This window comes from Chiloscyllium punctatum, chromosome 8 (assembly GCF_047496795.1).
Source record: "Chiloscyllium punctatum isolate Juve2018m chromosome 8, sChiPun1.3, whole genome shotgun sequence".
Taxonomy (NCBI): Eukaryota; Metazoa; Chordata; class Chondrichthyes; order Orectolobiformes; family Hemiscylliidae; genus Chiloscyllium; species Chiloscyllium punctatum.
Window position 1 is genome coordinate 124,408,709 of NC_092746.1, and position 22,082 is coordinate 124,430,790.

The 22,082-nt window shown below is 46.3% G+C and overlaps 1 protein-coding gene across 1 annotated transcript in view; it reads right to left on the reverse strand.

Moving 5' to 3' along the window:
* LOC140480877 (myosin-1B-like) overlaps positions 1–22,082 on the reverse strand; it is a 154,548-nt gene that overhangs the window by 11,942 nt on the left and 120,524 nt on the right. The window contains exons 36-38 of the mRNA XM_072576421.1: positions 21,679–21,882; positions 16,733–16,858; positions 15,335–15,505 (exon numbers count right to left, since the gene is read on the reverse strand). Coding sequence (XP_072432522.1) covers positions 15,335–15,505; positions 16,733–16,858; positions 21,679–21,882 — 501 coding nt within the window. The remainder of the gene's footprint in view (positions 1–15,334; positions 15,506–16,732; positions 16,859–21,678; positions 21,883–22,082) is intronic.

The window sequence follows — 22,082 nt, forward strand, 5'->3', positions numbered from 1 at the left end:
TTTGTAGGGACCCAGTGGTTTTCTGTGTGTACTCTCCTGTTTATTAATCCTCCCATTGGCCACTGCTAACCCATCTAATCAGCCTGTCGACACTGTCTGTAGTAATAGGCCTTACTTCTCACTACATAACAACTTCAGGAGGTCAACTTACTGATCATAACTCATGCATTCATGTCAGGATCATTAATGCATACTACAGAAATCAGGGACACAGCACCAAACCCTGTGAGACATCACAAGACACAAGCTTCCAGTCACCAAAACATCCTTTGGCCGTCACCCTCTGTTTCCTGCCACTAAGCCAATTCTGGACCCAATTTGCATTGGATCCCCTGGGCTCTTACATCCTGATCAGTTTCCCGTGCGAGACTTTGTCAAAAGCTTTACTGAATTCCATGTAGACTCCATGACTCTCATCTGCACACCCAGTCACCTCCTTGAACAATTCAATCCAATTTGTTAGACATGATCTTTCCCTTTCAAGGCCATGGTGACTATCCTTGATTAATCCATGTCTTCCCAAGTGCAGATTAATTCTGTCCCTCAGAGTTTTTCCTATAATTTCCCCTCAGTTTTTTCCCTATAATTTCCATACCACAGATGTTAAATTCACTGGCCTGTAGTTTCCTGGTTTACCCCTACCACCCTTCATGAGTTTTGGTACTACTTTAACCATGCTCCTGTCCTTTGGCACCCCTCATGGTCAGAGAAGATTTGAAAATTAAAGTCAGAACCTCTGCAATCTCATCCCATGTGTCACAGAGGAGCCTGGGATTCATCTCATCTGGGCCTGGATATTAACCTACTTTCAAGTTCATTAAAATCACTAGTACCCAAGGTTAGGCTAATTGGCCTATAATTTTCCATCTTTTGTCTTGATACTTTCTTGAACAATGGGTTTACAACAGCGATCTTCCAATCATCCGGGACTTTCCATGACTCCAGTGACTCTGAAAGATCTCAACCAATGCCTCCGCTATTTCCTCAGCCACCTCTCTCAGAACTCTAGGATGTATCCCATCGGGGCCAGGAGATTTATCAATTTTAAGACTTTTTTAGCTTTTCTAGCACTATCTCTTTTGTAATGACAACCATACTCAACTTAGCCTCCTGACTCCCTTTAATTGTTGGGATATTACTCATGTCTTACACTGTGAAAACTGACGCAAAGTACTTGTTAAGTTCTCCTGCTATTTCCTTATCTCCCATTACTAGGCTTCCAGCATCAGTTTGAAGTGGCCCAATGTCTACTTTTGTCTGTCGTTTGTTTCTTATGTATTGAAAGAAACTTTTACTATCGTTTCTAATATTACTGGCTAGCCTACCTTCATATTTGATCCTCTCTTTTCTTATTACTCTCTTTGTTATCCTCTGTTTTTGTAGCCTTCCCAATCTTCTGATTTCCCACTGCTCTTGGCCACTTTATAGGATCTCTCTTTTTCTTTAATACATTTCCTGACTTCCTTTGTCAGCCATGGCTGTCTAATCCCTCCCTGGATAATCTTTCTTTTCTTGGGGATGAACCTCTGTACAGTGTCCTCAATTATACCCACAAACTCCTGCCATTTTTGCTCTACTGTCTTCCCCGCAATCCTCTGCTTCCAGTCTATTTTTGTCAGTTCCTCTTTCATGCCCTCATAATTACCTTTATTTAACTGTAACACCATTACATCCGATTTTGCCTTCTCTCTTTCAAACTGCAGACTGAACTCTACCATATTATGATCGCTGCTTCCTAAGGGTTCCCTTACTTTAAGATCTTTGCAAACTTCATGAGTTTTGGTACTACTTTAACCATGCTCCTGTCCTTTGGCACCCCTCATGGCCAGAGAAGATTTGAAAATTAAAGTCAGAACCTCTGCAATCTCATCCCATGTGTCACAGAGGAGCCTGGGATTCATCTCATCTGGGCCTGGATATTAACCTACTTTCAAGTTCATTAAAATCACTAGTACCCAAGGTTAGGCTAATTGGCCTATAATTTTCCATCTTTTGTCTTGATCCTTTCTTGAACAATGGGGTTACAACAGCGATCTTCCAATCATCCGGGACTTTCCGTGACTCCAGTGACTCTTGAAAGATCTCAACCAATGCCTCCGCTATTTCCTCAGCCACCTCTCTCAGAACTCTAGGATGTATCCCATCGGGGCCAAGTCTTAAAATTGATAAAGTTTGGTTCATTGCAAAGCACTAGGTCCAGAATAGCCTGCTCCCTTGTGGGCTCCATGACAAGCTGTTCCAAAAAGCCATCCTGTAAGCATTCCATGAATTCCCTTTTCTTTGGATCCACTGGCAACATTATTTACCCAGTCCACCTTCATATTGAAGTCTCGCATGATCACTGTGACCTTGCCTTTCTGACATGCCTTCTCTATTTCCCGGTACATGTTGCATCCCTGGTCCTGACCACTGTTAGGAGGTCTGTACACAACTCCAATTATGGTGTTTTTGCCTTTGTGGTTCCTCAATTCCACCCACACAGACTCCACATCATCTGACGCTATGTCATTCAGTGCCATAGATTTAATATTGTTCTTAACTAACAAGGCAACCCCACCCCCTCTGCCGACCTCCCTGTCTTTTCGATAAGTTGAAACTTCCTCCCTCCCTTAAGCCAACTTGACGTAGAGTAATCAAAGATCTATCCCTAACCTCAATATCCATGTCCCTCTCAGTGAATATTGATGCAAAGTACTCATTAAGAATCTCACCTGTTTTCTCTGACTCAATAACCTTCCTCCTTTGTCCTTGAGTGGCCAACCCTTTCTCTCATTACCCTCTTGCTCCTTATATATGAGAAAAGGTTTTGGGACTTTTCCCTAACCCTGTTTGCTAAAGATATGTCATGACCTCTTTTAACCCTCTTAATTCCTCATTTCAAATTGGTCCTACATTCCCAAAATTCTTCCAAAGCTTTGTCTGTCTTCAGGCCGCAAGACCTAATGTACACATCCTTTTTCCTCTTAGCTAGTCTTTACAATTTCACCTGTCATCCATGGTTCCCTAATCTTGCCATTTCCCTCCCTCGTTTTCACAGGGACATGTCTGTCCTGCACTCTAATCAACCTCTCTTTAAAAGCATCCCATATATAAAATATGAATTGACCCTCAAATAGCTGCTCCCAATTCACATTCCCCAGCTCCTGCCAAATTTTGCTACAGTTGGCCTTCTCCCAATTTAGCACTCTTCCTTCAGGACCACTCTTGTCTTTGTCCATGAGTATTCTAATATTTATGGAATTGTGATCACTATTGCCAAAGTAGTCCCCTATTGAAACTTTAACCACGTGGCTGGGCTCATTCCCCAACACCAGGTCCAGTTTGGCCCTTTCCCGAGTTGGCCTGTTTACATACTGCTCTATAAAACCCTCCTGGATGCTCCTTACAAATTCTGTTTCATCTAAGTGAATCCCAGTCTGTGTTGGGAAAATTAAAATCTCCTATCACCACCACCCTGTTGCTCCTACATCTTTCCATAACCAGTTTACATATTTGCACCTCTATCTCACACTCGCTGTTAGGAGACCTGTAGTACAGCCCCAACATTGTTACTGATTGAATGGCGGAGTGGATTCGATGGGCCGAGTGGCCTTACTTCCACTCCTACGTCTTATGGTCTTATGGTTTTATGGTTTTATGGGTACTCTAAAAGGCGTACCTAAACCTAAATATTCCCAGATCCGGATGGGATCTAACTCAGGTTACTGAGGGAAATGAGAGAGGAAATAGCTGGTGCTTTAACAAATATCTTTGCAGCATCCTTGAACACAGGTGAGGTCCCAAAGGACTGGAGAATTGCTAATAACAAAGAACAGAGAAAATGTACAGCTCAGGAACAGGCCTTCGGCCCTCCAAGCCTGAGCCAATCCAAATCTACTGCCTTAACCTGTCGCCCAATTCTTAAGCATCTGTATCCCTCTGCTCCCCACCTACTAATGCATCTGTCCAGGCGCATCTTAAATGAATCTACCGTGCCTCCCTCTACCACCTCTGCTGGCAATGCGTTCCAGGCACCTACCACCCTCTGTGTAAAGTACTTGCTGCGTATATCCCCCTTAAACTTTTCACCTCTCACCTTGAAAGCGTAACCTCTTGTTATTGAATCCCTCACTTTGGGAAAAAGCTTATGTCTATCCACCCTGTCTACACCCTTCATGATTTTGTAAACCTCAGTCAGGTCCCTCCTCAATCTCCTTTTTTCTCATGAAAACAATCCCAACCTACTCAACCTCTCTTCGTACCACCTTCCATACCAGGCAACATCCTCGTAAACCTTCTCTGCACCCTCTCCAAAGCGTCCACATCCTTTTGGTAATGTGGCGCCCAGAACTGTACACAATATTCTAAATGCAGCCGAACCAATGTCGTGTACAATTTTAACATGACCTGCCAGCTCTTATACTCAATACCCCGTCCAATGAAAGCAAGCATACCATACGCCTTCTTGACCACTCTATCCACCTGTGCAGCAACCTTCAGGGAAGAATGGACCTGAACTCCAGATCTCTCTGCTCATCAAGATTTCCCAAGGCCCTTCTGTTCACTGTATAATTTGCTCTAGAATTAGACTTCCCAAAATGCATCACCTCACATTTTACCAGATTGAACTCCACCTTCCACTTCTCCGCCCAACTCTCCAGTCTATCTATATTCTCCTGTATTCTCTGACAGTCCCCTATGCTTTCTGCTACTCCACCGATCTTTGTGTCATCTGCAAACTTGCTGATCATACCAACAGTGCCCTCTTCCAGCTCATTGATGTATGTCACAAACAACAGTGGCCCCAGCACTGATCCCTGTGGAACACCACTGGTCACCTTTCTCCATTTCAAGAAACTCCCTTCAACGACTACTCTCTCTCTCCTGCTATTCAACCAGTTCTTTATCAACCTAGCTAGAACACCCTGCACACCTGACTTCACTTTCTCTATTAGTCTACCATGGGGAACTAGCCCCAGCTATTTCCTCTCTTGCCTCCCTCAACAACCTGGAATAGATCCCATCCGGTCCTGGGGATTTGTCTACCTTAATAACCTCTAGCATACCCAACACATCTTCCCTACTTATGTCACCGTGATCCAGAGTAATCAAACTTCTATCCCTAATCTCAACATCCATCATGTTCCTCTCCTCAGTGAACACTGATGCAAAGTAATCATTCAGAATCTCACCCATTCTCTCAGGTTCGCCTTACAGCCTCCCTTAGTTATCCCTTAGTGGACCAATCCTTTCTCTAGTTACCCACTTTCTGCTTATATAAGAATAAAAGGCTTTGGGATTCTCCTTAATTCTGCTCGCTAAAGTTATTTCATGACCCTTTTAGCCCGCTTGATTCCTCGTTTAAGACTGGTCCTACTCTTCTGATATTCTTCCAGGGCCAATTTAGTTCTTAGCTGCCTAGACCTTACGTACACTTCCCTTTCCCTCTTGGCCAGTCGTACGATTTCTCCTGTCATCCACGGTTCACGGATTTTGCCTTTCCTATCCTTCGCTTTCAATACAACATGATTAGAGTGGTGCTGGAAAAGCACAGCAGATCAGGCAGCATCTGAGGAGCAGGCAAATCGACGCTTCGGCAAAGGCCCTTCATTAGGAAATCTGTTTTCCCAGTGAAGGGCTTTTGCCTGAAACGTTGATTTTCCTGCTCCCTGGATGCTGCCTGACCTCCTGTACTTTTCCAGCACATCTCTAATCTTGACTCTGATCTCAAGCATCTGCAGTACCCACTTTCTCCTTTCATGGGGACATGCCTGTCCTGCACTATCTTTAACCTATCTTTGAAAGCCTCCCACATATCAAATGTGGACTTCTCTTCAAATCGTTGTGTCCAATCCATATTTCCCAGCTCCTGCCTAATTTTGATATAATTGGCCTTGGCCCAGTTTGGTACCACTCTCTTCTTTGCCCACGAGAATTATGGACACTGTTCCCAAAGAAATCCCCCACCGCAACTTCTACCACCTGGCCTGACTCATTCCCCAACACCAACAGGTGGGCGGCACGGTGGCACAGTGGTTAGCACTGCTGCCTCACAGCGCCAGAGACCCGCCTCAGGCAACTGACTGTGTGGAGTTTGCACATTCTCCCCGTGTCTGCGTGGGTTTCCTCCGGGTGCTCCGGTTTCCTCCCACAGTTCAAGGATGTGCAGGTCAGGTGAATTGGCCATGCTAAATTGCCTGTAATGTTAGCTAAGGGGTAAATGTAGGGGTATGGGTGGGTTGCGCTTCGGCGGGTCGGTGTGGACTTGTTGGGCCGAAGGGCCTGTTTCCACACTGTAAGTAATCTAATCTAAACCAGGTCCAATATGGCTCCTTCCCTCATCGGACTATTGACATATGGCTCTAAAACACTTTCCTGGGCGCTTCTGACAAATTCTGTCCCATCCAGACCTCTGACACTAAGTGTATCCCAGTCAATGTTGGGAAAATTAAAATCTCTCATCACCAATCCAAGATGGAGGACAGGAAAAATTTCTGGCTGTAAGAGCTGCTCCTTTTTTTGAGGTATTTTTGGTGTTGGAGGTGATTTCCTCGAATTCCAGGAGCAGCAATGACTGTTTTATATGCTGTTGCATTGTTTTGGAACTTTGGAAAAAAAAGTCAAAACAACAGCAGTTTAAAAGGGAGAAGGGCAGACAAAGGAGGCACATGGTGAGGTCAGTGCAGGAGAGAGAGAGAGAGAGAGAGAAAACCTGCACAGTTACTGCCTTTGCTGTTTGAATTCGTGTATCGCTAGACATCGGAGTGCATCTGGGAAAATTAGCAAACAGTGAATTTCACAACTAATCTTGGAGGATCTGTTGGGCGAAGTTCACAGCACAGAATCAGATAAGTTAATTGTTGTTTTAAGTCTGTCCAAGAGAAAGGCTGCAGTAGTGAGTATAGTGGATTCTTTCTTGATTATATGTTTTTGGAGATAAGTCTCTTGATTAAACTTAAAATATAAGCCATAGCTATTAATTTAATCTAGGGCAGTATTTGTAGAGAAATGGGTGGGTTGCGCTTCGGCGGGGCGGTGTGGACTTGTTGGGCCGAAGGGCCTGTTTCCACACTGTAAGTAATCTAATCTAATCTAAAGACGGTGTTACTTTCTGGGTCTGTAGATTGTGAAGGAACAAAAATGGCCTTTGCAGTGATATGTACTTCTTGTCAGATATGGGAGTTTAAAGACAGTTTAAGGGTTACTGCAGATTAAACTGCCATAAATGCTGTTGGATGCAAATCTTATCAGATCGAGTGGATCTGTTGGAGAGACAGATAGAAGCGATGAGGAATTTGCAACAGCAGCAGTATGTGATGGATGGCAGTTATAGGAAGGGGGGAAAGTCTCAGATACAGTCACATAGATGGGTTAACTCCAGGAAGGGTGAGAGAGATCGACACCTAGGGCAGGAGTCTTTTTTGGATATACCCATTTCAAACAGGTATTCTGTTTTGGAAAATGTAGGGGGTGATGGATTCTCAGGGGAACGTAGCACAAACAGCCAAGTTTCTGGTGTTGAGACTGGCTCTAATGCAACGATGGGTACATCGGCTTCCAAGAGATCAATTGTGTTAGGGGATTCTGTAGTCTGAGGTACAGACAGACGTTTCTGTGGCCAGCAGAGAAAAAGCAGAATGGTGTGTTATTTCCCCAGTGCCAGGATCAAGGATGTCTCAGAGAGAGTGCAAAATGTTCTCACGGGGGAGAGGGGCCAGCAGGAGGTCATTGTCCACATTGGAACAAATGACATTGAAAGGGAAAAGGTTGAGATTCTGAAGGGAGATTACAGAGAGTTAGGCAGAAATTTAAAAAGGAGGTCCTCAAGTGTAGTGATATCTGGATTACTCCCAGTGCTACGAGTTAGTGAGGGCAGAAATAGGAGGATAGAGCAGATGAATGCATGGCTGAGGAGCTGGTGTGTGGGAGAAGGATTCACATTTTTGGATCATTGGAATCTCTTTTGGGGTAGAAGTGACCTGTACAAGAAGGATGGATTGCACCTAAATTGGAAGGGGACTAACATACTGGCAGGGAAATTTGCTGGAACTGCTCGGGAGGATTTAAACTAGTAAGGTGTGTGTGTGTGTGTGTGTGGGGGGGGGGGGGGGGGGGGGGGGGGCGTGGTGGGACCCAGGGAGATAGTGAGGAAAGAGATCAATCTGAGACTAACTGCATTTATTTCAATGCAAGGGGCCTAACAGGGAAGGCAGATGAACTCAGGGCATGGTTAGGAACATGGGACTGGGATATCATAGCAGTTACAGAAACATGGCTCAAGGATGGGCAGGACTGGCAGCTTAATGTTGCAGGATACAAATGCTACAGGAAGGATAGAAAAGGAGGCAAGAGAGGAGGGGGAGTGGCATTTTTGATAAGGGATAACATTGCAGCTGTACTGAGGGAGGATATTCCTGGAAATACATCCAGGGGAGTTATTTGGGTGGAACTGAGAAATATGAAAGGGACGATTACCTTATTGGGATTGTATTATAGACCCCCGAATAGTCAGAGGGAAATTGAGAAACAAACTCATAAGGAGATCTCAGCTATCTGTAAGAATAATAGGGTGGTTATGATAGGGGATTTTAACTTTCCAAACATAGACAGGGACTGCCATAGTGTTATAGGTTTAGATGGAGAGCAATTTGTTAAGTATGTAAAGACAATTTTCTGATTCTGTATGTGGATGTACCAATGAGAGAAGGTGCAAAACTTGACCTACTCTTGGGAAATAAGGCAGGGCAGGTGACTGAGGTGTCAGTGGGGGAGCACTTTGGGGCCAGCGACCATAATTCTATTCGTTTTAAAATAGTGATAGAAAAGGATAGACCAGATCTAAAAGTTGAAGTTCTAAATTGGCGAAAGGCCGATTTTGACGGTATTAGGCAAGAACTTTCGAAAGCTGATTGGAGGCAGATGTTCGGAGGTAAAGGTATGGCTGAAAAATGGGAATCCTTCAGAAATGAGATAACAAGAATCCAGAGAAAGTATATTCCTGTCAGGGTGAAAGGGAAGGCTGGTAGGTATAGGGAATGCTGGATGACTAAAGAAATTGAGGGTTTGGTTAAGAAAAAGAAGGAAGCATATGTCAGGTGTAGACAGGATAGACCGAGTGAATCCTTAGAAGAGTATAAAGGAAGTAGGAGTATACTTAAGAGGGAAATCAGGAGGGCAAAACGGGGACATGAGATAGCTTTGGCAAATAAAATTAAGGAGAATCCAAAGGGGTTTTACCAATATATTAGGACAAAAGGGTAACTAGGGAAAGAATAGAGCCCCTCAAAGATCAGCAAGGCGGCCTTTATGTGGAGCCACAGAAAATGGGAGAGATACTAAATGAATATTTTGCATCAGTATTTACTGTGGAAAAGGATATGGAAGATATAGACTGTAGGGAAATAGGTGGTGACATCTTGCAAAATGTCCAGATTACAGAGGAGGAAGTGCTGGATGTTTTGAAACAGTTAAAGGTGGATAATTCCCCAGGACCTGATCAGGTGTACCCGAGAACTCTGTGGGAAGCTAGAGAAGTGATTGCTGAGCCTCTTGCTGAGATACTTGTATTACCAATAGGTGTGGTGACGGAAGACTGGAGGTTGGCAAATGTGGTGCTACTCTTTAAGAAGGGTAGTAAGGACAAGCCAGGGAATTATAGACCAGTGAGCCTGACGTCAGTGGTGGGCAAGTTGTTGGAGGGAATCCTGAGGGACAGGATGTACATGTATTTGGAAAGGCAAGGACTGATTCGGGATAGTCAACATGGCTTTGTACGTGGGAAATCATGTCTCACAAACTTGATTGAGTTTTTTGAAGTAGCAGCAAAGACGATTGATGAGGGCAGAGCAGTAGATGTGATCTATATGGACTTCAGTAAGGCGTTCGACAAGGTTCCCCATGTGAGACTGATTAGCAAGGTTAGATCTCATGGAATACAGGGAGAACTAGCCATTTGGATACAGAACTGGCTCAAAGGTAGAAGACAGGGGTGGTGGTGGAGGGTTGTTTTTCAGACTGGAGGCCTGTGACCAGTGCAGTGCCACAATCGGTGCTGGGCCCTCTACTTTTTGTCATTTACATAAATGATTTGGATGCAAGCATAAGAGGTGCAGTTTGCAAATGACACCAAAATTGGAGGTGTAGTGGACAGCGAAGAGGGTTACCTCAGATTACAACAGGATTTTGACCAGATGGGCCAATGGGCTGAGAAGTGGCAGATGGAGTTTAATTCAGAAAAATGCGAGGTGCTGCATTTTGGGAAAGCAAATCTTAGCAGGACTTATACACTTAATGATAAGGTCCTAGGGAGTGTTGCTGAACAAAGAGACTTTGGAGTGCAGGTTCATAGCTCCTTGAAGGTGGAGTTGCAGGTAGATAGATTAGTGAAGAAGGCGTTTGGTATGCTTTCCTTTATTGGTCAGAGTACTGAGTACAGGAGTTGGGAAGTCATGTTGCGGCTATACAGGACATTGGTCAGGCCACTGTTGGAATATTGCATGCAATTCTGGTCTCCTTCCTATTGGAAAGATGTTGTGAAACTTGAAAGGGTTCAGAAAAGATTTACAAGGATGTTGCCAGGGTTGGAGGATCTGAGCTCCTGGGAGAGGCTGAAAAGACTGGGGCTGTTGTCCCTAGAGCGTCGGAGGCTGAAGGGTGACCTTATAGAGGGTTATAAAATTATGAGGGGCATGGATAGGATAAATAGACAAAGTCTTTTCCCTGGGCTCGGGGAGTCCAGAACTAGAAGGCATAGGTTTAGGGTGAGAGGGGAAAGATATAAAAGATACCTAAGGAGCAACTCTTTCACACAGAGGGTGGTACATGTATGGAATGAGCTGCCAGAGGATGTGGTGGAGGCTGGTACAATTGCAATATTCAAGAGGCATCTGGATGGATATATGAATAGGAAGGGTTTGGGGGGGATATGGGCCGGGTGCTGGCAGGTGGGACTAGATTGTGTTGGGATATCTGGTCGGCATGGATGGGTTGGACCGAAGGGTCTGTTTCCATGCTGTACATCTCTATGACTCTATGGCCACCACCCTGTTGCCTCCACAACTTCCCATTGTCTTGGTAAAAACAATGACTGCAGATGCTGGAAACCAGATTCTGGATTAGTGGTGCTGGAAGAGCACTGCAGTTCAGGCAGCATCCGAGGAGCAGGAAAATCGACGTTTCGGGCAAAAGCCCTTCATCAGGAATACAGGATACAGGAATACTGTATTCCTGATGAAGGGCTTTTATCCAAAAATGTCGATTTTCCTGCTCCTTGGCTGCTGCTTGAACTGCAGTGCTTTTCCAGCACCACTAATCCAGAATCTTTCCATAATTTGTTTACCTATTTGTTCTTCTACCTCATGCTCACTGTTGGGAGGCCTGTAATACAGCCCCAACAATGTCACTGCACCCTTCTTATTTCTGAGATCCACCCATAATGCCTCAATGCTCCAGCCCTCCATCGTGTCCTCCTTTAGCACAGCCGTGATATCGTCCCTGACCAGCAATGCAACTCCACCTCCCTTTTACTTCCCTCCCTGTCTGGTCTGAGCGTCTATATCCTGGAACATTTAGTTGTCGATAATCATGCCCTTCCTTCAACCAAGTCTCTGTGATTGCAATAATGTCATACTCTCAGGCCCCAATCCAAGCCCTAAGTCCATCTGCCTTACCCACTAAACTCCTTGCATTAAAGTAGATATACTTCAGGCCACCAGTTCTTTTGTGCTCACCTGCTCTCGGCCTACTCTTCCCCTTATTAATGTTATCTTCATGATCCTCATAGTCTCCCGTCTCCACCTCGCTGCCTACTTGTTTTCTCCGGGGGTTCCCAGCCCCCTGCCACATTAGTTTAAACCCTCCCCAACAGCAGTAGCAAAAACTCCCCAAAGGACATTAGTCCCAGTCTGGTTCAGATGTAGACCGACCAATTTGTAATAGTCCCACCTTCCCCAGAGCCAGTCCAAATGTCCAACAAATCTGAACCCCTCCCTCCTACACCATCCCTCAAGGCACGTGTTCATCCGGCCTATTTTTTCATTTCTACGCTGGCTAGCATGTGGCACTGGTAGTAATCCCAAGATCACTACCTTTGAGGTCCTCCCCTTTAACTTCTCTCCTAGCTCCCGTGTGCCTCTTTCAGGACCTTATCTCATTTTTTTATTTGTATCGTTGATGCCTATATGCACCAAGACAACTGGCCGTTCCCCTCCCCTTTTAGAATGCTCTGCAGCCGATGGGTGACATCCCTGACCTGAGCACTTGGGAGGCAACATACCATCCAGGAGTCCTATTTTCGGCCACTGAATCGCCTATCTACTCCCCTCACAATAGAATCCCCTATGACTATGGTCCTACGAGTCTTTTTCCCACCCTTCTGAACAGCAGTGCCCGCCACGGTGCCATGATCCTGACAACTGCTGCCTTCCCCTGGTGAGCCATTTCCCCCAACAGTACCCAAAACGGTATCCCTGTTTTGGAGGGAGATGACCGCAGAGGACACCTGCACTGCCTTCCTACTCTTTTTCAGCCTTTTGGTCACCCATTCTCTGTCTCCCTCAGCAATTCTAACCTGCGGTGTGACCAGTTCACGAAACGTGTTATCCATGACCTCCTCAGCATCGAGGCTGCTCCACAGTGAGTCCATCCGCAGCTCCAGAGCCGTCATGCGGTCAAACAAGAGCTGCAGCTGGACACACTTCCTGCAAGTGTAAGAGTCAGGGACGTCAGCCACATCCCTGAGCTCCCACATCAAGCAAGAGGCACATGCCACGGGTCTGAGGTTCCCCTGACATTGTAAGCTTTAGCTTTATATCAACTAACTAAAACCCAACAACGCACTTCAATATATGAAAGAAAGAGAAAAAATAAAAATCTTACCTTACAGTGTCTTTCATTTCTGGTTAGAGAAGGGGGGCGCGGGAGGGAGATACTACATGTATAGTATCTTGGGTTTAGTTGCCGCCCAAATATTTACCAAGTCCTTACCTTCCCGGCACCGTCCTGGTCTCCATGTCACCTGTGCTCTGTCTCCCACTAGTCCCAGGGAGGAAAAATAAAATGTTGTCCCCTTGTTTAAGAAGGGTAGCAGGGATACACCAGGTAATTATAGACCGATGAGCCTGATGTCAGTGGTAGGGAAGCTGCTGGAGAAGATGCTGAGGGATAGGATCTATTCCCATTTAGATGAAAATTGCCTTAACAGTGATAGGTAGCATGGTTTTATGCAGGGAAGGTCATGTCTTACAAACCTAATAGAATTCTTTCAGGAGGTGACAAAGTTGATTGATGGGGGAAGGGCTGTAGATGTCATATACATGGACTTGAGTAAGGCGTTTGATAAGGTTCCCCATGATAAGCTAATGGAGAAGGTGAGATCGCATGGGGTCCAGAGTGTTCTAGCAAGATGGATAGAGAACTGGTTGGGCAACAGGAGACAGAGTGTAATTGTGGAAGGGAGCTTCTCAAAATGGAGACCTTTGACCAGTGGTGTCCCACAGTGATCCATGCTGGGACCACAGTTGTTTGTGATATACTTAAATGATGTGGAGGAATGTGTAATTTGCCTCATTAGCATGTTTGCAGATGACACTAAGATTGGTGGAGCAGCAGGTAGTGTAGGGACTGTCAGAGAATGCAGCAGAATATAGATAGATTGGAGAGCTGGGCGGAGAAATGGCAGGTGGAGTTCAATCTGGACAAATGCGAGGTGATGCATTTTGGGAGATCCAATTCAAGAGCGAACTATATAGTAAATGGAAAAGCCCTGGGGAAAATTGATGTACAGAGAGATCTGGATGTTCAGGTCCATTATTCCCTGAAGGTGGCAACACAGGTCGATAGAGTGGTAAAGGCAGCATACGGCATGCTTTCCTTCATTGGACGGGGTATTGCGTACAAGAGTTTGGCAGGTCATGTTACAGTTGTATAGGACTTTTGTTCGGCTACATTTGGAATACTGCGTACAGTTCTGGTCACCATATTACCAATAGCATGTGGATGCTTTGGAGATGGTGCAGAGGAGGTTCACCAGGATGTTGCCTGGTATGGAGGGTACTAGCTATGAAGAGAGGTTGAGTAGGATTATTTTCATTAGAAAGATGGAGTTGAGGGAGAACTTGATTGAGATTTACAAAATTATGAGAGCAAGAAGGCTTTTTCCCCAGAGTGCAGAACTCAATTACTAAAGGCCACAAGTTCAAAGTGAGAGGGGCAAGGTTTAGGGGAGTTATGCTTGGAAAGTTCTCCACGCAGAGGGTGGTGGGGGCCTGGAATGCGTTGCCAACAAAAGTGGGAACGCTAATGTCATTTAAGGTGTATCTAGACAGATACATGAATGGGCAGGGAGCAAGGAATACAGATCCTTCAAAAATAGGCGGCAGGTTTAGATCGAGGATCTGGATCGGCACAGGCTTGGAGGGCCGTAGAGCCCGTTTCTGTACTGTAATTTTCTTTGTTCTTTTTATTATGAGGGTTTCTGCCTCTAACAGCCTCACAGGCAGATTCCCACCTCCTTCCCTCTGGGTATAAGAGATATTTCTCTCAACCTGGTCAATGTCTCTCTGATCATTGATCCCTCCACCAAGGGAAAGGTTCTGTCCCTACCTCTCCTGTTTTACCCCTCTATAACTGTGAACACCTCAATCATGGCCCCCTCTCAGTCTCCTCTGGTTTCAGGCTCTCTAAGCTGTTGGTATCTACCAAAAGCTTCACTTTTATTCCTGGTTCAACCCTGTACGTTCCTTGACTTTTCCAGGGTTCTCAGGAATTTTGGGTCACAATCTTCATCCTTACAGGAACATGCTCGCCCTCACACTCACTGCCACTGACTTTGATATATTCATTCATTGATTGCACAGTTGTAGTGAGTCCTCCCTAGTTTGATACCCCGTGCCTCTTGCAATAAAGGCCAACACACCATTGCCTTTCTCAATTACAGGCTATACCTGCAAACTAAACATTTGTGACTCATGTAGGAGGGTCTGTTTGCCAATTCAGGGCTCATATTCCATACTGTATGATGGAGGTCTGGCTTCCGTGGTCACTGTACAATGGGAACCTGGTTTCCATGGATACTCTACGATTGGGACCTAGTTTCCATGGATATTGAACGATAAGCGCCTGGTTTCCATGGACACTGTACGATGGTGACCTGGTTTCCATGGATACTGTATAATGGAGGGCCTGGTTTTCATGGGCATTGTCCAATGGGGGCCTGATTTTCATGGTTACCATGATGGCAGCCTGATTCCAATGGATACTGTGTGAGGGGAACCTAGTTCCATGGGTACTGTATAACAGAGAGCCTGGTTTCCATGGATATTGTACAGTGTGGGTTACCCAGCTCTGGACCTCTCACCCGAGCCTCCATCTTGTGCAGCTGCTTCTTGCTGCTTTTCAGTGCTCCCATCTCAGCTTCATCCAGCTGTTCTTGCAAGTCTTTGACCATCTGTTCCAGGCTCTTTTTGGCCAGTTCCAGGCTGGAGTTGATTTCCTGTTCTCTCTTCAGCTTCTCAGTCACTGCCGTAACCTGAACAATGAGAAACACGGGCAGTCAGCACTGTCTGAGCTGTGCAGGGCAGGGAGAGTGAGGGCAGGGAGGGTGAGGGGGCGAGAATAGGAAGAATGACCCCTGTTCAAAAGGTAATTTTTAAACTGGCTGGAACTCTCGGTCAGTCTTTCTGCCCAGGCCTCCTCAGGAATGGGGACAGCCTCTTTGCGTTTCCAGGGTCCCCAGTCCAATTCCAAATACTGTCCAACCAACTCAGACTGAAACTTGGAGAGAGTAGACTGCCACTGTTAAAGACTAGGGCCTCAATAGCTGGGTTGGAGGATCTTGGGTACATTTCTGCAGAGTCGATGGTGGAGGGAATGTATGCTCGTGGATGTGGTACCAATCAAGTGAACTGCTTTGTCCTGGATGGTGTCAAGCTTCTTGAGTGTTGTTGGGGCTACACCCCTCCAAGCCGGGGGCGAGTATACTCGCCTTGTGCCTTGCAGATGGTGAACAGGCTGTTGGGAGTCAGGAGGTGAGTTACTCACTGTAGTATTCCTAGCCTCTGACCTGCTCTTGTAGCCATTGTGTTTATGTGCTGAGTCCAGTTGAGATTCTGATCAATGGTAACCCCCAGGATGTTGATAGTGGTGGATTCAGTGATGGTAACACCATTGAATGTCAAGGGGCGGTGGTTAGATTGTCTCTTATTGGAGATGGATTTGTTTGGCACGTAAGAACAATGACTGCAGATGCTGGAAACCAGAGTCTAGATTAGAGTGGTGCTGGAAAAGCACAGCAGTTCAGGCAGCATCCGAGGAGCAGGAAAATCAAAGTTTCGGGCCTGTATTCCTGATGAAGGGCTTTTGCCCGAAACGTCGATTTTCCTGCTCCTCGGATGCTGCCTGAACTGCTGTGCTCTTCCAGCACCACTCTAATCTAGACCCCCATTTGTTTGGCACAAATGTTACTCGCCACTTGTCAGCACAATTTTAATATAAGTCAGGTTCTGACAGGGAGTAGAGTTTGTGGAGCTGGGAATATTACACAGGATTAGGGATAGTGACAGATAGGGATCAGGCAGGATGTGAACTCATTTTTAAAAAAAGTGCTGAAATTAAATAAAAGCAAGAACTGAGGATGCTGGAAATCTGAAACAAAACCAGAAGGTGCTGGAGAAACTCAGCAGGTCTGGCAGCACCTGTAGAGAGAGAAAGCAGAGTCAGTGTTTCGTGCCCAGTCAGAACACTGTGTTGTACTTACCTCAGCTTTGGCCTTCCGGACGTTCTCAGCTTCCATCCGGAATTCTTGCACCAATTTCTCAACTTGCTGGTTCAGTTGCTCAATGTCATATTCATACTTTTTCTTCTGATTTAGGAGGTTTATGTTCTGCAGGTGCGAGAGGAAAGCGCATGAGTTTACCGTCAAATCACATACTTATTACAATGCAGAGGAGGCCATTCAGCCCATCACCTCTGCACTGGTTCTGTTAACTAGCCTGGCTGTATTACCTAGTGCCAATCTCCTGCCTTTGCCCCACATGCCTGCACACAATCTTATCCAAACACCCATCCAATACCCCTCTAGAATGCTTCAGTTGAACCAGCCCCTACCACATTTCCAGGCAGTACACTCGACACCCCAATAACTCACTGGGTGAAAATGTCTTTCTCACTTCACACCTCAAATCCATGTCTTCTCGTTCTTGTTCCTTTTATGAGAAGGGCCAGTTTCTCCCTATCCGCTCTATCTGAAAACCTCTATCAGACCTCCCTCTCAGCTTTCTTCTCTCCGAGGAGAATAGTCCCAACTTCCTCAATCAATCCTCATCACTGAAGGTTCTCATTCCTGCACTCATTCTAACAAATCGCTTCTGCATTTTCTCCAATACATTTGCATCTTTCCTATAATATGATGCCAATGACCGTACACGGTACTCCAGCTGAGGTCTAACAAGTGTCTTGTATAAGTTCAAAATCACCTTTCCACTCAGGATGAAGGCATCAGTGGTGAGGCCAGCATTTATTGCTCATAGTGGGCGGCACGGTGGCACAGTGGTTAGCACTGCTGCCTCACAGCGCCAGAGACCCGGGTTCAATTCCTGCCTCAGGCGACTGACTGTGTGGAGTTTGCACGTTCTCCTCCTTGTCTGCGTGGGTTTCCTCCGGGTGCTCCGGTTTCCTCCCACAGTCCAAAGATGTGCAGGTTAGGTGAATTGGCCATGCTAAATTGCCCGTACTGTTAGGTAAGGGGTAAATGTAGGGGTATGGGTGGGTTGCGCTTAGGTGGGTTGGTGTGGACTTGTTGGGCCGAAGGGCCTGTTTCCACACTGTAATGTAATCTAATCTCTAATTGCCCAGAGGGCCGGTAAGAATCGACCACATTGCTATGGGTCTGGAGTCACCTGTAGGCCAGACTGGGTAAGGATGGCAGTCTCCTTCCTTCAAGGACATTAGTGAATCCAATGGGTTTTCCCCAATAATTGACAATGGATTATTAGATTTTTAGTTCCAAGTTTTAAAAAATTGAATTCGAATTCTACCACCTGCCACAGTGGGATTCGAACCTGGGTCCCCTGAATATTACCTGGGTCTCTGGATGAATAATCCAGTGATAATACCACTATGTATCCCCTTCTACTCAATATGAAGTGAGGACTGCAGATGCTGGAGATCAGAGCTGAAAATGTATTGCTGGAAAAGTGCAGAAGGTCAGGCAGCATCCAAGGAGCAGGAGAATCGACATTTCGGGCATGAGCCCTTCTTCAGGAATGAGGAAAGTGTGCCAAGCAGGCTAAGATAAAAGGTAGGGAAGAGGGACTTGGGGAGGGGCGTTGGGAATGCGATAGGTGGAAGGAGGTCAAGGTGAGGGTGATAGGCCGGATTGGGGGTGGGGGCGGAGAGGTCAGGAAGAAGATTGCAGGTTAGGAAGGCGGTGCTGAGTTCGAGGGATTTGACTGAGATGCCCGAAACGTCGATTCTCCTGCTCCTTGGATGCTGCCTGACCTGGTCCACTTTTCCAGCAACACATTTTCAGCCCTTCTACTCAATACCCCGTTAATAAAACCAAGACACTGTCTGCCTTATTTACTGCCCTCTCCACTTGTCTTGCCACCTTTGACGATCTGTGCACATAAAACCCAAGATCCCTCTGTTGCTGCCCCACCTTTAGAATTGTCCCTTCCTATTTCATGCTGTCTCTTGGTGTTCTTCTGACCTCACCCTCCTATAGCAAGCTTCACATCCTCAGGAGATCCTAAATAACATTCCAGCGAAGTATGGTTGTGTTATAATTGAGATGAAGTTGGCACCTGATTCATGCACAGCAACATCCCAACAACAACAGTTGGGCTCATCTGTTTCTGGTGAGGTTTCTCTGGCTTTTACACCCATCCATGGAAACATCCAAGACCTGAAAAAGTGCAGCACTCCCTCAGTGTTGTCCTGCAGGGTCAGCTTTGATGTTCATATCCTGTGGTGGGACTTGAACTCTCACCCTCCTGACTCAGAAAGCAGAGCCAGGCCTGACCCTGACTGTGAATGGACTCGGGACGCCATTCCACCTTTGAAAGATTCAGAGAGTCATAGGGTTGTACAGAACAGAGACAGACCCTTCAGTCCAACTCGTCCATGCTGACCAGATATCCTAAACTAATCTAGTCCCATTTGGTCCACATCCCTCGCAACCCTTCCTATTCATATACCCACCCAGATACCTTTTAAATGCTATAATTGTACCAGCCTCCATCACTTCCTCTGGCAGCTCATTCCATACACGCACCACCCTCTGTGTGAAAAAGTTGCCCCTTCGGTCCTTTTTATATCTTTCCCCTCTCATCCTAAACCTGTGTCCCTGGGGAGAACACCTTTTCTATTCACTCTATCCACACCCCTCATGATTTTATAAACCTGTATAAGGTTCATTTTCCATTGCTCCAGGGAAAATAGCCCCAGCCTATACGGCTTCTACCCATTGCTCAAACTCTAGCAATATCCTTATAAATCTTGTCTGATCCCTTTCAAGTTTAACAACATCCTTCCTATAGCAGGGAGACCAGAATTGAATGCAGGATTCCAAAAGGTGGCCTAACCTATGTCCTGTACAGTCACAACATGGCCTCCCAATGCCTATACTGAATGCACTGGCCTATAAAGGCAAGCATACCAAATGCCTTCTTCATCACCCTGTCTACCTGTGACTCCATCTTCAGACAAAGTCCAGCACACACTGCTGATCTCCCAGTAACACATGGAGATGCATTAGTCAGAGGGGAATGGGTCTGGGTGGGTTACTCTTCAGAGGGTCGGTTACTCTTCAGAGGGTGGGTTACTCTTCAGAGGGTCGGTGTGGACTGCCTGGGCCGAAGGGCCTGTTTCCACACTGTAGGGAATCTAATCTAATCTAATCTAATCTAATAACAGGGAAACCCCATGGGCTTCTTCCCAATTTTTGCCTTAACATAGAACATAGAACATAGAAAAATACAGCGCAGTACAGGCCCTTCAGCGCTCGATGTTGTGCCGACCGAAGACTACCTAACCTACACTAGCCCAATAACCTCCATATGCTTGTCCAATGCCCGCTTAAATGACCATAAAGAGGGAGAGTCCACCACTGCTACTGGCAGGGCATTCCATGAACTCACAACCCGCTGAGTAAAAAATCTACCCCTAACATCTGTCCTATACCTACCACCCCTTAATTTAAAGCTGTGTCCCCTAGTAACAGCTGACTCCATACGAGGAAAACTTCAGCTGAGATTCCAGAGAAATGGGATGATCTGGAATTACAGTGCGAGTTCTGGAAAGATCCAGTGGAAACTCCAAGCAATATTCCATGAATGAGCAGTGGGGGATGGTGGTAGTTCTTTGGAGGAGTGAAACATATTTAGCAGGTTGTGGAGTGTTCAACTAAAGTCTCCTCACTGAGCGATCTGAAGAGGCTGCTGCTATGGGAAAGACACAGTGGGTTGCTCATTGAGAACTGACACAAAATGGAAAGGAAACCCATTGGGAATATCATTAATCAGCTGCTGGATGGAATTTTACAGGGATTGGGATGTTCTGTAGCGTCATCCTATCCCTCCTTTGGGAGGAAAGGTGGGGAAGTGTTCAGAGGCTCTGCAAGCTGACCCACTGAGTGCTGTCTTGACTACATCCTCACTGTTTCTGTCATGGGACCAACCAATCCTGGAGTGGGATTTGGATTTTTGTCCCGGCGACAGGGGCATGGCCCACTGAGTCACAAAGTCTCCGTGAACTGGGGCAGAGGAAGACGTTACAAAGGACTCAAAGGCAGTACAGGTCTGACGGCTGGTTCTGTCCACTCAATTCCCCTCATTTCCTGTTTCCCTCCTGGGATATGGGAATGATGGCGTTCCAATTTGTTTCTTTCTTGTTTATTCATTCACAGGATGATGGCATCACTGACTAGGCCAGCAGTTATTGCCCATCCCTCATTGCCCTGAGGGCGATTAAGAGTCAACCCTGTTGCTGTGGGTCTGGCATCACAATGTAGGCCAGACCAAGTGAGGACGCCAGTTTCTTTCCCTAAAGGACATCACTGGACTGTTAATCCACCAACCCAGATAATGTTGTGGGGACCTGGATTTGAATTCCGCCACAAACAGATGGTGGAAATCGAATTCAATGGAAAAGGAAAAAAACAAATCTGGAATTGAGAGTGTAATGATGACCAGGGATCCATTGTCGATTGTCGGAAAATCCCAACTGTTTATCTAATCATAGAATCACAGAATCACTACAATGTGGAGAGAGGCCATTCGGTCCCTCGCGTCTGCACTGACCGGTGGTTCTCACTGCACGCCGGTTCTCACTGCACGCCAATAATAGTCAGGGATTAGATTACTTACAGTGTGGAAACAGGCCCTTCGGCCCAACAAGTCCACACCGCCCCGCCGAAGCACAACCCACCCATACCCCTACATCTACCCCTTATCTAACACTACGGGCAATTTTAGCATGCCCAATTCACCTGACCTGCACATCTTTGGACTGTGGGAGGAAACCGGAGCACCCGGAGGAAACCCACGCAGACACGGGGAGAATGTGCAAACTCCACACAGTTAGTCGCCTGAGGCGGGAATTGAACCCGGGTCTCTGGCGCTGTGAGGCAGCAGTGCTAACCACTGTGCCACCGTGCCACCCATTTGAACGCTCAACCATTTGAATTTCGAGATGATGAGATACCTGAGAGAGAATCATTTCTGATCTGTCTCGTCCGTCCTGCAGTTCCTGCTCCGCTGTTTTACAGTTGCGTTCTGCGGTCTCCAGCAGGTTTCTCACGGTCTCGAGCTCAGCGGTCAGTGTAATGACACGGCGGTTTGACATATTCAGCTCCTCCTTCAGGCCCTCGTTCAGCTGAGAGCTGGACTCCAGCTGAGCCTGTAATTCCTGGCCGAAGAGCAGAGAGAGAGAGAGAGTAGTGAACAAGGAGGGAGAGGGAATGTAATTCACTGACAGCGCGGAGGACAGCGCACTGCACAATGTGTAACCATTGGGACAAGGTCAGGCAGCCGCACCCCAGAGAACGCGAGTTCACCGATCGGGGCGATTAATCAGGCCCAATCAGGGAGCCCTGGCTGACACAAAAG